This window comes from Ictalurus furcatus, chromosome 2 (genome assembly GCF_023375685.1).
Source record: "Ictalurus furcatus strain D&B chromosome 2, Billie_1.0, whole genome shotgun sequence".
In the NCBI taxonomy this organism is placed as follows: domain Eukaryota; kingdom Metazoa; phylum Chordata; class Actinopteri; order Siluriformes; family Ictaluridae; genus Ictalurus; species Ictalurus furcatus.
Genome location: NC_071256.1, coordinates 31,528,943 through 31,545,863, shown reverse-complemented (window position 1 = coordinate 31,545,863; position 16,921 = coordinate 31,528,943). Strand labels below are relative to the sequence as shown.

Sequence of the window (16,921 nt, the reverse complement as noted above, 5' to 3'; positions counted from 1 at the left end):
AAGTGATATGATCAGCAACACATCACCGCAACTGTGCGTGATTGTATTATAATTAAAATGAGTTATAATAAGGGCTTTATTCCAGTGAAGATGTAACAGGAGTCTTCAAAGCTTGTATTGCCAGCGAATCTTGAAACATTAGTTGGGCCTTGTGGAAAAGAAATGTGTTTATTTAAAAAGAAACCTTGTCACAATGAATTCATGAATAATGTCTATTTTGGGGTTCATTAGAACCTTAATATTTAAACCAGTCTGATTTGATTTGAGTCTTTCACATCAGCATACAGTCTCTTTATGTATCTCTTCTTTGTACAACTTTAGTCAGAGTTCAAGGACAAGCTGAGCCCTATCTTCATCTCACTGATCTATAGCCTAGCCAACACCCATGAAGCAATGTTACATGGACAAAATGTTGCAGTTGGCCAGGTAGGCAGTATGAGTCTAATAGCAAAGAAATTTTCTTCTTACTTTAGTAACAATAAAAAATGTGCTATCTCTTACTTTTTATTTTTCTCTTGATGTATAAACATAGACACAGATTGTTCTTGACTGCGGTGATGATAACATCTGCATCCCTGATTTGAAGCTTTCAGCCAAGGCGTAAGCATTAGAGTCTCTTCTATATGAAAAAACTATTACTTTGTTTTTTGCCATGGTGGAAGTTATGCTTGTTTTATTCCTTCTATTCTACTCTGACAGGCGCACAGATCCTCTCCTTATTGGGGACGAGAACCCAGCTCTCCTGATCATCACTGCTGAGAATCATGGTGAAGGAGCGTATGAGACAGAACTGTATGTCCATCTTCCACCTCAAACACACTACCAGGGTGTGCTAAGTGATGAGGAGGTGAGGACTGTTTCTCTCATGCTAAACTCGCATGCTTGAAATGCACTTAGCTGTACATCAAAGATTAATGGAAGGAAATATACTCACAGAGAAATGGCTTATTTAATCATTATTTTGTGTTTGAGCTCCTGGAGACATGCCATATCTTCCACATTTTATCAACTCAATACTAATTTTTGCTCATTTACTGTGAAATGCTTATAACTATAATTTTGACCTGCTGGCATATTTTAAAAATTGTCAAATTAAATAGATGCATACGTTCTGTTTGGGGTTTTGGATTTTGAAACCAGTGTTTTATTGTTAATCCTGTTATCACTTGTGTTATAACAGCTATAAACAGTCGCTCCCTCAGCAAGCACTCTTTTTCTCTCTCTTTAAGTGAATAAGACAAAGTGAAGGTAGCTTTTCATATTACTGAGAAGCCACAAAGCTGTCCATCCTGAAGAATTCCTCTGTCAGAAAACTTAAAGGAAAAGTCTTACCTCTAACTGTTACAAATTACCAACACTGGAGACTCCTTCCATTAATGCTCATTAGATGGCTACAATTATGCATGTTTTTAGTCAAGCCAAAGTGTGCCATGATCTCCTGTAAACGTCCTATAAAACCTGTAAACACAGCAAACATGGTTATGTTCTGATATTTTGGCTCATTTTGCAGGGCTATAGTCATCTTCTTTGTGGTGCAAAGAAAGATAATGTCTCTGTCATCGTGGTGTGTGATCTGGGGAACCCAATGAAATCTAAACAGAAGGTGAAAACAGAGCTCTGCATCATGCTTACATGTTTACACATTAGATGCCCCCCCCCCATCATTCTAACATACACACACACACACTTCACTTATTGGACCGTTCTATCCCGTGCTTTTGTGTCTCTTTGAACTCTATTGTAGATCATGGCTGGTCTGTACTTCAGTATGGGAGGGCTGGAGGAGGTCGAGACCCATGTGTCCTTCCATTTACAAATTAAAAGGCAAGAACATTCTTTATTCAACATGTTGCTTGGAAGACCCTTCATATTAATTATCTTACTTCAAAGTAGTCTGTTAACTTGAAATTGAGTTGCTTATTAAATTTTCAAAGATTATAGCAACATTGCTTGAATGTTTGTTCTTGTTCACCTTCATTAATTGTTAGCAAGAACAGTCATAACCCAGACAGCAACGCAGTGGAAGTGAAGATCCAAGTTCAGGCTGTGGCTTTGCTTGAGATGCGGGGGTGAGTGAGCTTAGTTATAACCTGTTGTTCCTCAAGTAAGAAGGCAGAATTTTTGGTCTTTTTTTGTTGTTGTTGTTATATATTCACAATACCTGCAAACCACCTAGCATTGTTGCTCAAGGTAGGATATTCACTGCACAAGTGCATTACACTGCAAAAAAGGGAATTTCAAGAATGTAAAAAAAAGCCTTGTTTCTGGGAAATTAGTCTTATTTTTTGTGTAAAAAGAAAAATAATCTTGTCAAGCATATTTTGTGTCACATAATGGAGGTTAAGATGGATGCAAGTGCAGATAACAGCTTTTATTAAAGAGAGGCAGGCAGACAAATCTAAATCATGAGCATTATATATATTTTTTTTAATTGCAGAGTCTCCTCTCCTTCCGAGTTCGTCATGCCAATTGCCGAATGGGAATCAGAAGATCCCCCCAAGAATGTGGAGGATGTGGGCCCCGTTGTAGAGCATGTTTATGAGGTGTCACAGAACTTGCAGTACAATAACATTTTCCTTGTAGTAAATCTGTTCGGTTTTGCATGGCTGTTAATTGTCACCACCAAGAACTTCAAAACCATAAAATATGAAATAAGGTATCTACAATCATTTATGTTCATGTGTCAATCCTGAGCTTGAGTTACTGTCTGTGTGATGTTTCACACATTTTCCCAATATCCAAAGTTTCCTCTGGGTTCTACAGTCTCTGCTCTCCTCACAAAAATATAATAGAAGGTAGATTGGCTAGGAGTGAATGAGTGTGTGAATGTCTGTGTGCATGGTGGCCTGTGGTAGACTGGCATCTCATCTGAATTGTATTCTCACCTTACGCCCATTGTTCTTGGGATATGTTCCAAATCCACCGAACACCAGACCAGGATTAAAGTAGTTACTGAATATAAATGAATGAATTCATGTTCAAATGTTAACAAAATTGATTTAAGATGTGGTAGTAGCTTTGCAGTAAACATTCTATGGCAGTGACACTGTGGTTGTCAGTTCAATACCAAGCACTGGCAGATTATCATTGTGCCATAAAGCCTCCTAACCCTTAACTGCTCCAGGACTGCCATACACTCTTAGGAAAAGAAGTTCCAAGGGGCACGCTAAAGGGTTCTTTGGTTTGTCGCTTCCTTAATTGTTCTATGGTGAGCCCTACAGCAGAATATTTTAGGAAGAGTCCTCTCAGAAAAGCATGACTCTTCAGTGGGTCTTTGGATAGTCAAGATAGTCACTTATCTTCCTAATATGGGGGTGCAATTTAAACCCTTTCTTAGTCAATTGTAAGATTCTATATTGAACCTTTATGAAAACTTCCAGAGTGACATTTACAGTTCTACACTATAATTTTTTCCCCCAAGAGTTCAGAAACCCTATAGATTTGTCACGTTCCACTGTGAACCTTTTTCAATGCAACAAAGGTTGCATAAAGTAGTAAGTGGTAGCTTAGTGGGTAAGTCAGTGCACTTCTGATCTGAAGGTCATTGCCAAGCTGGCACTGCTGGACCCTTGAGCAAGGCCCTTAACCCTCAACTGCTCAGTTGTATAAATGAGATAATATAAGTTGCTCTGGAAAATTTGTCTGCCAAATGCCATAAATGTAAACTATAAAGCCACTGGGTGATTATATAGGCAAAATAGGTTGTTTCCACACATGGATTCTAACTATAATGGGTTTCAATCAACCACAAATTGTCAACATGTATCCGCTAGGACTTTGAGAAAACCATATTGAGGTGCAACAGTTTGACATCACATGTCAGTTTTTCACATGCTTCTTTAAGAGAAGTGGTTCTACTTATGACTATTCATAAGTATTCATGACTATTCACAGCCCGCCTCTTCTCACCAGCAGACAATGCAAAGACAGAGAAGACATCAATATACATCCTACACCCAGTAAGACAGCATTACCACCACCATCACCCTCTCCCCATATCCCCACCCCCATCATATCTTCAACCACCCCGGTCATCACAATCATGACCAGCCAGGTGACACGACGGCTCATTAAGACCCAGATTAACAAGGTCAGAGGACGTGACAACATCAATTCAAGGGTGCTTAAAGTGTGTGCAGAGCTGGCAGGAATTTTCCAGCATCTTTTTAACCTCTCCCTGAGGCTGAAGAAGGTTCCAAAGATCTGGAAGACATCCTGCATAGACCCTGTGCTCAAGAAAGGACGTCCCATGCTTTCAATGACTTCAGGACTGTGGCCTTAACATCACATGTAATGAAGACCATTGAAATGCTGGTTCTCCAGCACCTCAGGCCCATTGTATGTAACTGCCTGGATCTGCTGCAGTTTGCATAATAGGCTGATATTGATGTGGAGGATGCAATCATCTACCTGCTTCAAAGAGCTTACACAGACTTGGAGAGGCCACAAAGCACTGTGAGGATCATGTTCTTTGATTTCTCTAGTGCTTTTAACACGCTTTCTGTGATGCATATTGGACCAGGACCTTGTGGCCCGGATTACAGACTACCTCACTGACAGGCTGCAGTATGTCAGGCTGCAAGGATGCTTGTCAGATGTGGTGACTAGCAACACTGGAGCACCCCAGGGAACTGTACTGTCACCTTTCTTGTTCACCCTCTACACCTCTGACTTCTGCTTAAATTCGGGAACGTGCCACCTACAGAAGTTTTCAGATGGCTCCTCCATTGTTGGCTGTATCACAGATAATAAGGAGGAGGAGTACAGAGACCTTATTGAAAGCTTTATAAGATGCGACAACAGTAGTGGACACCTACAAGTTCCTAGGGGTGCAACTCAATAACAAACTGGACTGGTCAGACAACACTGAGGCCCACTATAAGAAAAGACAGAGCAGGATGTTCTTTCTGAGGAGGCTCAGGCCCTTTAATGTGTGCATTAGGCTGCTACGGATGTTTTACCAGTCTGTGGTAGCCAGTGTTATCTTCTTTGCTGTGGTGTGCTGGGGAGGTGGCATTGGTGCCAACAAACTGAACAAGTTGTTAAGGAAGGACAGCTATGTGGTAGGGATGGAACTGGACAGGGTGGACGAAGTGACTGAGAAGAGGATGAGAGGGAAGCTGAAAGCTATCATGGACAATCCTTCTCATCCTCTCTACGCTGAACTGACGAGGCCCAGGAGCACATTCAGCCATAGATTCATCCAGCCATGTGCCTCAAAACTTCTGGGGGGCTCTTTCGTACCATCAGCCATCAGACCCCACAATGCAACAATAGCCAGTACCTCTTACTCCACTGATTGAGTCTCACAGAAATACATACTCAATAGTTAATTGCCATTTCACAGATATTTCACATGTATATAAATACTGCACATGTACATATACAAATAGAACACTAGCATATGTACATACACACAGATTTATAGTTCTATTATTTATGGAAATTCTTTCTTTTTTTCTTTGATGTTACTCATCGTGCTGTTGTGTAAATTTGAATTTCCCCTACGGGGGATCAATATCTTATCTTATCTTATCTTATTCCTTAAGGAACCTTTCGATTCAGAATTGAAACTCTGACTCCAGCTTCCTGCCTAGTTGAATGTGCTAAAAAAGAAAAAAAAAAAAAAAAAAAATTCTGCCTTTTGGATAAGTTAAAGCTAAGTGTTGTTGGTGTTGATATGTGCTAATTGTGTGTGTGTGTGTGTGTGTGTGTGTGTGTGTGTGTGTGTGTGTGTGTGTGTGAGTGAGTGTGTGTGTGTGTGTTATAGCTCTCAGGAATCGCACATGCCCAACTCCTTGTCTCATTATGATTTACTGTAGTTCATCTAATCAAGAATTTACACATGTTCCTTTGTGCTGTCAGTTAAGGAATAAAGGGCCGAGTGCAGTCAATGCCAAACTGGTGCTCCATTTCCCAGTACAGCAGAATGGCTCTTATGTGCTCTATGTGTTCAGCAACGCTTCAGAGGAACTCCTGACATGCAACACAGACCGTTCCCAGATCGATCCATATAAGGTGAGAGTGCCACCTACTGGCCATAGTCTTCAGTATATGACTCACCCATTTCCATTTAATGCAGATATTTTCTACTCATTATAATTTCAGGTTTATAATATAAATCCGTTTATAACTCAGAAGTAATATTTATGAAAGGTTTATATAGCTACATTGCATATTCGGACATACACATATTTATATTTTTTCCAATTTGTATCATACTTTATATGAATATTATATCTTGATATCCAAACATGTTTTACATTGGGGTGATATTGTCTTTTTTTTTTTTTTTTTTTTTTCTTTTTTTGAGAAACACAGAGTTTGTTGTTCTTATTTACAATTACAATGTAAATTTACACTGTACATTACTGGAAAGAAAAATATATATAGTAATGAGTTCCAGAGTGAAAAGCAATCACACCTGTGAAAAAAGTTCAGTACAATAGACAAATGGTATTGCTTTTCATTAGTGACATGGGGACAATGTGCCACACTGAAAAGCAAAACTTTCATTATATTGCTCTTATGTTACTGTTTTTAGTTTTGTTTTGTTTTTTAATTAAATGCTGAATTTATGTCAGAAGTGTATGTGATCCTCACCACTGTCCAATTCTGTAATGCGATGAAGGTTTTGTTTTTCAGTGTAGTATGTTTTCTGCATATCACTATATTATAGGGGTTTTTTTTTCATTAATGTGATCGCTTTATGCTCTGGCACAGAATTGTCTTTGAAGAATATATATATATATATATATATATATATATATATATATATATATATATATATATATATATATATATTCCCTGTATGCTAGAACATCTGTAACATGTGCACAAAAATTCTGTAGGTTCTCAGTTTCTTGCTAAAACTTTCCTGCACTCTTGTTCTTATCCATAGCTTGTGAAACCAGAGTTCATTGATACTACTGAGGCTCCTGTTCACCATTTTAACAAACGGGAGGTGGAGGTGCAGGAGCTGGAGGTACAGCAGCAGCCTGTGCATCATCACAGAAGGACGGTGCATGTGGTAAGAACTAATCTACATCAAACACATTGGGAACTAAAGGTTTGATTGAGATGTTTTCCAGATAAGTGCATAACCAGTGCATGAGTTTAAATGTTAGAAATCTTGAGAGGTAGATGACAAGTTTAGGAGGTCGACAGTATCCAAATAACTTTGTGCCTTGAGCAAGGCTCTTAACCCTCAACTGTTCAACTTGTAAGTTTTAACAACTTTGCGTTCTTGAATGACTGTAGTAAGTGTATTTACAAATCCACACCATCAGAGGGGGCTATCATCTAAAATATCTAAATTCCAGCACCAGTAGCATACCAAACCTTGTGGATTAAACTGTGGGTGCCTTATATTTGCTTGTAAGGTTATATTGAGTGCTTATTTCCATGTTAATCTGGCTTGTAAATATATTGCAATTTTCTGTTCCTTTCAGGGGAGCCCATGCTATGCTTAAAAATGCACTACAGCTGCTGTTTTAATGTGAAAAGAGTGCAACTAGAGTGAAAGAAGTACACAAGCCCTTAAGGACACGTGTTAAAGAAATTATAATAAACTGTATACTGTAAAAAGTAAACAGTAAAAAAAGAAATTGTCACTCTATTCAGATTTAAAATAATGTGTTTTCACAAGTATCTAACTGCAGGCCCAAGTGGGGTCAAGTTGCAACCTGCAAACCAAACCTCATGTTTGTCAAAGACTCCTGCTGATCAAAGCCCCTATGTGGACATATTGTACAGTCTGGTACTGAAGAAACCCCTGATTTGGTAAATCCCATGGGTGGATTAAAGATTCCAACCAGGAAAAGCTCCAGACACCTGCTTCTGAGTAAAGCTTTATGTGAGGCAGAAACTCTTGTTGGGCAATGTACCATTATGGGTAAAAGCAAAAGCGTCCTTCTGGGTAAAGTCCCATGATAGGCTTTAGCCTGCTTCTGGGCAAAGCTCCAGCTGTGGTTAAAGCCTGCAAAGTCCAATGTGGAGCTTTCTGCTGGCTAAAGTCCTATGTGGAGCAGAAGCCCCTTGTTTAGCATTGCCCCATGTTGCGTGCAAGGTCCTGATCACCAAAATAAGCTCAGATGGGGCAAAAACCCATACGGGGTAAAGTCTGCTGCTGAGCAAAGCTTATATGGGACAAAAGCCCCTGGTTGGGCAGAAGCCCATGCTTGGACAGGAGCCTCCCAATGGGCACAGCCTTATATGGGACAGAAGCCCCATATAGGCAAAATCTCATGTTAGGCAAAAGGCCCTGGTTGACCAATTTTCCATGCTGGGCAAAGTCCCTGGGTGGGTAGACGCCTTTGACTGGAAGGAAGCCTCGGTTTGGGCAGAAGCCGCTGGTTGGGCAAAAGCCTCCCAAGTGTGTAAAGCCCCACATGTTAAAAAAAAAAAAAAACTAGACAAAAGTATTAAAAGATTTTAAAGGGTTTCAGGGAATACCAACAGTAAAACCCACAGAAGAGAGATTTGCAAAAATCCAACACAAACCACGGGAGACCTGACAAAGTTTATACAGTCCCCTATTGGTTGAATATTGCAAGTTTGAATCCCTATGATACCACAGCCATCAGTGACCAGGAGCCCAAGAGAGCAAAATTGGGCTTGTTCTGTAGGTGGAGAGATGGAAACTCTCTTTCCACTGTCAATCACAGCTGCACTAGCCAATCATGGGTACATACAGTACTCTCTTTGATTTGTTAATTGTAATAATGAAGGAACATTTGTAAAACCTAAACTTACATTAAATGCAATTTTGAGAAGAGCAGGTAAACTATCGTATGTAGAGTAATCGTATACCTTTATTAATAGTGAAGGTGAAAATTGCTTATGTAACATCCCGTAAGTAGCTATATTTTTTGTCTCGGTTCAGAATTGCTCCATTGATCCGTGTGTGGTGTTCACCTGTGAGGCTCCAGCACTACAGAGAGATGCCAGAGCCATAGTGAGAGTGATGGCACGTTTGTGGGTTGATAGTTTCTTGCAGGTGAGAAAATTATAAGCAATTTCACATCATCTTCAGTTTCTGTCTCGAATCAGGATTGTTGAATTCTCTGTTTTTTAAGAAAAGTTGTTCTGATGATAGTGCCAGCTGTAATTAAAATCACATGTTCAAATTAATGCACTTATTCTAATACATGTCTGGGCTGCTGATTATAGCTGATCAAGTTATTAAAAACAATAAATCTTTAATTGTAAATATACTTTCAAATGGATTAGTCATTAAATTTGTCTGGAATTACTCTTTCTCCTTCTCTACCTCTTCTTAATTTTCAGAGGCCTTATGTGAACTACGTCCTCTTGTCCACTGCTCACTATGAGGTAGTAAGCATGCTGTCCAAGGTCCAACCAAATGTCTTGCCTAGTGGTCAAGCAGAGGTAAGCACTTTAAAGTCTCTATTCGTATTTTCAGTTAAGACAAACTGAATTCCCAATCATGGGACAAAGAATGTTAGAAAACACCTGTGCTCTGTGTTAGACAAACACCAGTGTGGTTTGGAGGCATCCTGATGGCCAGGCGGACATGCCACTGTCTTGGATTGTGATGGCCATAATTGCTGGCCTCCTGCTCCTGGCTTTGCTGAGCATCATCTTCTGGAAGGTACATACATGATGTAAACACTAGAGGGCATCGTGTGATTGCTGTGATTCCACACAGTAATGACATATGGAGAGTAAACATTTGAACATCGTGTCCCTTTATAAATACGAATGTCCTACAGCTTGCACTGGTATCCTAAAGTATATCGCTTTAACAGGTGGGATTTTTCAAGCGCAACCGTCCACCAACTGATGATGACCGTGATGAGACCACTCATGAGCTGAAAGAAGAGCAATCAGAGTACGAAGATGTCTCACCAAAAGACCAGTCCTGAAAATTATTACAACAAATACAAAGTATATACCAAATTGTACATTTAAAATGTGTGTCCTGCTATTCAAACGTGTGTGAACACCTTCATTTTCTTATGTTTTATTTTAAAAAAAAAAAGGTTTACCACGGTGTTGTTGAATTCTCAATTCTGATTGGTCAAAATGCGTTAATTCAATTTCTATATAAGTAACTCTGACAGTAAACCTGGCTTCAAGGCAAATTACAGTTTTATATCAGTGCACTCATTCTAAAATGTTTTTATATTAATAACTTACACGTGTGCATGTACTGTATGGTGGACACTTTACATAAACAGACATAAACAGAAAAATATGTGTAACTGTTATGTAATTGTTGCTATATTGATATTGTCTGTGAGTGTCATGAAATATCTGAGAAAGACTAGAAACTAAGTTCCCCATCAGCCACTATACTTTGTCACATATCCTAATTCACCTGTTTCACATTTAACTCATTAGCACTGTGCCTATATATAACCACGTTCAGCACTGCATAGTTGTCTTTCGGTGTTTGTGCTGTCTTCATGTATTATGTTATGCTTGTGGTTGGTTTCATGTAGCCTACATCTTGTTTGATACTTCATTAAATGTTTCACTGAGCTTCTGTATTTGCATCCGCCTCTAATTCTGAATTGTGACAGAACACAAGACAGAGTAAATGGATGCAGCAGATTATTTTGAAAGGGAAAACCCGCAGTGGGAGAAGGAAGGGAGACGCTCCATGATCAAGGCTAATCAGGAATGGCTCGACGTGATGTACTCCTTCAGGATGTATATCCAGAAGGATCCTTCCAGCCAGGCGGAAAACATTTCCCACCCTCCCTGCCCCATTAAGCATTAAGGATGTCGATCTGCCTCCACCCCACAGTGTGGATCTCGTTCAAGGGGGAGGTTCTGTCATGTAATCCTAGAAGGACTAGAAACTACGTTTCCCATCAGCCACAGCACTCTCTCACACATTCTGTCTCTCTCAGATTTTTTCTCTCAGATTCTCTCTCTCTCTCGCTCAGATTTTTTTCTCTCTCACACATTCTCTCTCAGATTTTTTCTCTCTCGCTCAGATTTTCTCTCTCACATTCTCTCTCTCTCTCTCACTCAGATTTTCTTTCTCTCACATTCTCTCTCTCTCACACACACATTCTCTCTCTAAGATTTTCTCTCTCACATTCACTCTCAGATTTTCTCTCTCTCTCAGATTTTTTTCTCTCTCACACATTTTCTCTCTCTCAGATTTTTTCTCTCAGATTCTCTCTCTCTCAGATTTATTCTCTCTCAGATTTTTTTTCTCTCTCTCAGATTTTCTCTCTCAGATTCTCTCTCTCTCTCACTCAGATTTTCTCTCTCACACACATTCTCTCTCTCAGATTTTCTCTCTCACATTCTCTCAGATTTTCTCTCTCTCAGATTTTCTCTCTCAGATTTTCTCTCTCTCTCTCTCTCTCTCTCTCTCTCTCTCTCTCAGAATTTCTCTCACATTCTCTCTCTCTCTCTCAGATTTTCTCTCTCACATATTATCTCTCTCTCACATTCTCTCTCTCTCACACATTCTCTCTCTCACACACAGAGCACTGTAAGGTTGTCTTGCGTTGTTTGTTCTGTCCTCATGTATCACGTTATGCTCGTGCTTGTTTTCATGTAAGTCTTGTGTGGAGATTTGTTTGATACTTTTATTAAATGTTTCACTGATTCTGTGTTTGCACCCGCGTCTAATTCCGAATCGTGACAGTGAGGAGATGTTTAGTTAGTATTTTTGAGCCTGAAGAGTCAGAGGCAAAACTAGTAGGCTACATGTGGGCAGATTGATGTGGTATAACAGGAATGAAACACTTCAGGATGTGCTGTTACTGGAAAATAATCAACTTCAGGATGGTAACAGTAACTCTCACAGAATGACATGTAAATAAAACAATATAAAATTTTTCAAGTATTTGTATTTAAAGCTGTATTAACCCTTAAAACCACCTGTCAGGTGGGTCAGATTCACTTCACTGTAGCAACTAAATAATTCATTAGTTCTATCAAAATACTTTGATATAAGAGGAATAAGACTTTAAGCCAGCAAGGCCTTAACTGTGCAAACAAAAAAAACTAAACCAGTGGGCCTATAATTAGACAGTGCTGGTATCAATTTTAACAATCTGCAGCATCCAGAAAGCATTCGGTGTTCTAGTGTTAGCGTGCTCTATACAATTAATGCATATTTACGATTCCTGATTATACTAAATTCATATTTCTGTCTGGGCCACAGTTTCTAGCAAATTTTTCTTAACATTTATTACAATTATTTTTGCTCTGCACCTGACACTACAGTGTTTCATAAGTACAACATAATCATATGTATGACCTTTCATGCTTTTTGGATTGCCATGTTTTTTATGTTATGAAATCAATTTAATTCAAGTGACTAATCAACAATCATATAATAACAAAACAGATAATAATAGTTGTGGGGGGGGGGGGGGGGGTAAGTGGTGATCATGAGAGAACTATTTTTGATGTCGATATCACGAGAAATCTTTGTGTAGAGGTCAGGAATAAATCAAGTCGTGATCACTAGAAAACAAGAAAGAAAGAAAAATTAATGCATGACCTCTTAGGAAAAACATGTTCTTTCGAGTACACAGAAAACAAATAGCTAAGTAATGATCATGAGAATTTTTTTTTTTTTTTTGATGTCGATATCACGAGAAAACATCTACTTTGTTATGTGGAGATCACGAGAAAATTAAGTCGTGATCACGTGAAAGCAAGAAAGAAAGAAAAAATAAATAAACAAACAAATAATGCTGTTCGGGTATCCGTGAATAATAACGTGCAGGCTTTATAACAGCTTTACGTGTAACAGCAGAGGGCGCGTGCGGGTTCCACACCAATACGGGAGCGCGCCTGATTGCGTCTGCGTGCGCGCGCACAACCTCCCTCCCTCCCTCCCTGCGCAGGACAATAGAGGCGCGGAGAAGGAAAGGAAGGGGAAGAGAAGGGGCAGAGTGGGCATCTCCGGATCAGCACTTCTCTGTGCTCTAGCCAGAGCAGTAAACATGGACGAATGGCCGCCTCGGGCACTTCTGTGATGTTGCTGTAAGAATGCGGCCGCCGCGGGTTTCCCGACTCTTCGCCTTTTCGCTTCTCCTGTGCGGCGTTTGGCTGAAATCCGCAGCGCATCGAGGAGCAGTTGGTGAGTTGTTGAGCGGCACTTTTAGGATTTCAACGCTTGTAGCATCGACAGCGCGGTTTGTGCGCGAACACCGAGAGCCATTTTTTATCTTAAATGAAGAGCAAGTTGAGGATTTACGAATGAATCGAACTTTATTGTGGGTTGAAGTTGCATAAACAGAATGTTGAATCTCTTCTGGTTTGGACTTCATTAGGGTTCAGGATGTTCACCTTCTGAGCTTTTGAGTGAGGATCACATTTTCGGATCAGCTATCACAGGGGATTTGATTTTCCTAGAAATCTACGAGTTAAACTTACTTTTGAGGAAACCTCAGATACACCCCAGGAGCATGCCCTGTCAGTAAATAAATAAATAAATAAAACGACTGTAAAATGTACAGCAAACAACTGTAACATATTTACAGTAATATCTCAACATAGTACAAACATATAATCCAGTAGATTTGCTGACACTGTGGCTGGCATGTTGTGATGCAGGATGCAACCCATTTGCAGGTTAAGGATCTGATCATGACTGTGGTGGTGCTGGGATTTGAACACACAACCTTCTGCTCTGTAAGTCAACTGAGCCAACACAACTAGCTCAGCTACACTGCACTGATTCAATCACTTCAACCTTGCACTAAAAGATTGCACTGAATCACTGCTGGTTAGTTGTGATATTCGTGGCGGCTCAGGGGCGAGTAAATTACTGTGAGACATTTTGTCGGGCGAGTAAATTACCGTAAGACATTTTGTTTACAGTGTGCAATATCTAAAATTATGAATGCAAAGCGTTAACGTTCCTGCAGGAGTCCCTGGCCTTCAAATTGAAGATGAGTTGAATAAATAATCTACACCATCAATTAGAATTACGGTACTATGGTACCTAATGAGGTGTAAATGGAAAATGATTCATTTAGGGTGCGTGATTCACAGTAACGTCCTGGTTAGACAGAATAAGTGACTAACACGTTGGCTTAGTGGTTAGTAAGTTCGCCTCACACCTCCAGGGTCGGGGATTCGAGTCCCACCGTGGCCCTGTGTGTGCGGAGTTTCCTCCCCGTGCTGCGGGGGTTTCCTCCGGGTACTCTGGTTTCCTCCCCCAGTCCAAAGACATGCATGGTAGGCTGATGGGTGTCTAAAGTGTCCGTAGTGTATGAATGGGTGTGTGAATGTGTATGTGATTGTGCCCTGCGAAGGATTGGCACCCTGTCCAGGATGTACCCCGCCTTGTGCTCGATCTCCCTGGGATAGGCTCCAGGTTTCCCCGTGACCCTGAAGGAAGGATAAGCGGTATAGAAGATGGATGGATGTTGTACATCTTATACACGAATATAATCAAGTAAACCTAAGAGGGGAAAAATTAATTGAGTTTCTTGACATAAAATGTGTCCAAAAAATTAAGTACACTTATTCACAGAACGTACTATTCTCCTAGACCGTTTAGTTTTGAATTCAACTCAAATCGAAAATCTCATGAAAACTTGTGTATGTCTCGGAATGAACAAGCGTTAAATATCTTAACGCTAACCTTCTTACCGCTTCACACAAATTGCGTTTAGATTGTTACGAGACCATGTTGTTTATCTCCGGACCCAACAAGTTCATATCCAAGTGCATATTTGCTCCTATTATATTGGATCAAAAACTTATGCACAATATATTATCATATCCATCATTCTGACACATTTGATTCAGTTTCTGACAAACTTTGTTACCACTTTATTTGCCTTCACCGTACAACAGCTGCCCAGAAAAGACACACCCAGTTTTTACCTCTGGAATTACAGGATTGGTTTCTGTCCAGGTTTTTTTTTCTCCAGAAACACTGTAGAGCTGCTGTTATAGAAAATTCACCCTCTAACTGAAAAGATTAGAGAATTCAACAGTTCTCCATCCAAAATATCACTCCTTATTAACGTAGCGTGTGAAAAGAACTATGTCACTAGCATGTATGTGATTTTAAACAAATTGGATGATAATATCCATTATGTTCTATTATTGTTGTATAGCAACAGGGCATTCATGTTGATGCTGCTGTGTTTCATATGAATACTCACCCTGAGAAGGCTGTTTAGTATTTATCTTAATAAAATATTTGAGTATGCTTGTTGATTTCATCATTAAGCACTGAGTGTAGAGAATCAGTTTTTGAGGCGCTGGCCCCCCGGTTCAGTCTGTCAGACTTGTTTGTGTAAACTCTTTGCAGGAACTCTTTGCTTCCGCAGAGACATTAGGGGAATATTAATGTGATCCGTGAGCCTTTTCTCTGCCTCCACTCTGTTTTTCTCTCTCCATGAGCTTATGGCAGGCGATGCTTCTGTGACTCATTTGCTTGCGGTTGCACATGCCACAAAGTAACCACCGGCTCTTCCTAAACGCAGGACTCTCAGCATCAGATATTTTTCCCTAATCCTTTGAAATCGTTTCTGGTTTTTAGGCATTGCATGAAATTTCAGGTTATAAACTTGTAATTGTCAGTTTATTGGTTTGAACAGTTGTTTTTTTGTTTGTTTGTTTGTTTTTTTAAAATATGGATGCACCAAAATTTTGACCACTGGAAATGGAGAGAAAAAAAAAACATTTTAACGAATGGAAAAAAAAAAAGATTAGCACACAGATGTCATTTGTAGGCAGTTTTTGGAAAAGACTAAACAAAATTCACAGGCAGCAGTGTTAAATGGCGAAGTCTTACAAAAAAATATAGGGGTATTTGTTGCTTTGGTTGAATGGTCAATCTCTGCTGTCAAGGATATTGGATTGTTAAATAGAGCATATTGAATATTGGATTGTTAAATAGAGCATATTGGGCTCTTATTGGCGTTATTTTATGTATTGGCATTACGCAGTGACTAGTAGTTGCTCCAAATACCAGAAATCAGTCCCCTCAGGATTTCGCGATTTTACCATTGCAAAAATTAGCAAAAAGTAAACTCAGCAATATTCTGAGAACCCTGACATTTTTCAAAATTACCACAGATTTTCAGCAGATTTAAGCCAAGACGCATCATGTGACGTCATCACAACACACATTCAGCCAAAGCCCTCTTCGATTCACGGGCATCGAACATGAGTACAGCTAAAAGGTCTCATTTACCACAAAACATCACCGTGAAAGACAATTTCTTGCAATTGCAATTTCGCCAATTCATGTAGTTTTCCGCAAAAAAATACACAAAAAACTCTGCAAGTTGCATCGCAAATTTTGAAAAAAGCCACAGCAAAATCAAGCATTTTTGACTGAGAAATGTACAAAATAGTTGCAGTTCATAGCTATAGTTCCCAGCTACAGACATTTCAGTTCATTTCAGCTTTACTACTGAAACTACTGAATTTTTGCTGCACTTTTGGGTATGAATTTCAATTTTTATAATTCAATCCTTGCTTGTTTTTGCTGTTTCACTGTGGATGTGAAATGCTGATACTTCATAATACTTCGATCTGCTTCAAATGTAGACTTTTCTTTGACGGTTTGGTAATGTTTCCTTGGCAATTCTTTGGAGAAAACGGAAGACGCTGCAGGTGAAGGTAGAAAGCAGTGTCATTATTTATAATGTACAGCAATGGTCTGAATTGACTGCTGAAAAATTTGAATTCACACAATTTCTAGATGCATTTGTTAAGCTTAGTGTGACAGCAGTTTTGAGAAACCAATTCCAGGTAAGCGTTGTCATGTCAGCTCCCAGGAGCCCAACTGGTGCATAATTAGTCATGGGTACATGCCTTCTGCATCATTAGTGATATGATGTCCTGTATAATTTACCCAGGAAAGAGCCATGTGCATGTAGCCCTCACAGTGAGGGAGCATTAATATTATTGTAATATTAATCAGCAGAAAAGCTCATTATTTTATCAGCAC

General features: G+C 39.5%; 2 protein-coding genes across 2 annotated transcripts in view; both read left to right on the top strand.

Annotated features, from left to right (window-relative positions):
• The window catches only part of itga2b (integrin, alpha 2b), a 30,393-nt gene extending 18,800 nt beyond the window's left edge, over nt 1-11,593 (top strand). The window contains exons 18-30 of the mRNA XM_053614600.1: nt 322-426; nt 533-600; nt 700-847; nt 1,511-1,603; nt 1,745-1,824; nt 1,989-2,069; nt 2,438-2,543; nt 5,866-6,018; nt 6,902-7,030; nt 8,885-8,998; nt 9,289-9,390; nt 9,491-9,613; nt 9,771-11,593. Coding sequence (XP_053470575.1) covers nt 322-426; nt 533-600; nt 700-847; nt 1,511-1,603; nt 1,745-1,824; nt 1,989-2,069; nt 2,438-2,543; nt 5,866-6,018; nt 6,902-7,030; nt 8,885-8,998; nt 9,289-9,390; nt 9,491-9,613; nt 9,771-9,887 — 1,419 coding nt within the window. The 3' untranslated portion in view covers nt 9,888-11,593. The remainder of the gene's footprint in view (nt 1-321; nt 427-532; nt 601-699; nt 848-1,510; nt 1,604-1,744; nt 1,825-1,988; nt 2,070-2,437; nt 2,544-5,865; nt 6,019-6,901; nt 7,031-8,884; nt 8,999-9,288; nt 9,391-9,490; nt 9,614-9,770) is intronic.
• A 1,152-nt stretch (nt 11,594-12,745) lies between these two features.
• Nucleotides 12,746-16,921, top strand: part of fam171a2a (family with sequence similarity 171 member A2a) — a 55,599-nt gene continuing 51,423 nt past the window's right edge. Inside the window, exon 1 of the mRNA XM_053614589.1 lies at nt 12,746-13,081. Coding sequence (XP_053470564.1) covers nt 12,991-13,081 — 91 coding nt within the window. The 5' untranslated portion in view covers nt 12,746-12,990. The remainder of the gene's footprint in view (nt 13,082-16,921) is intronic.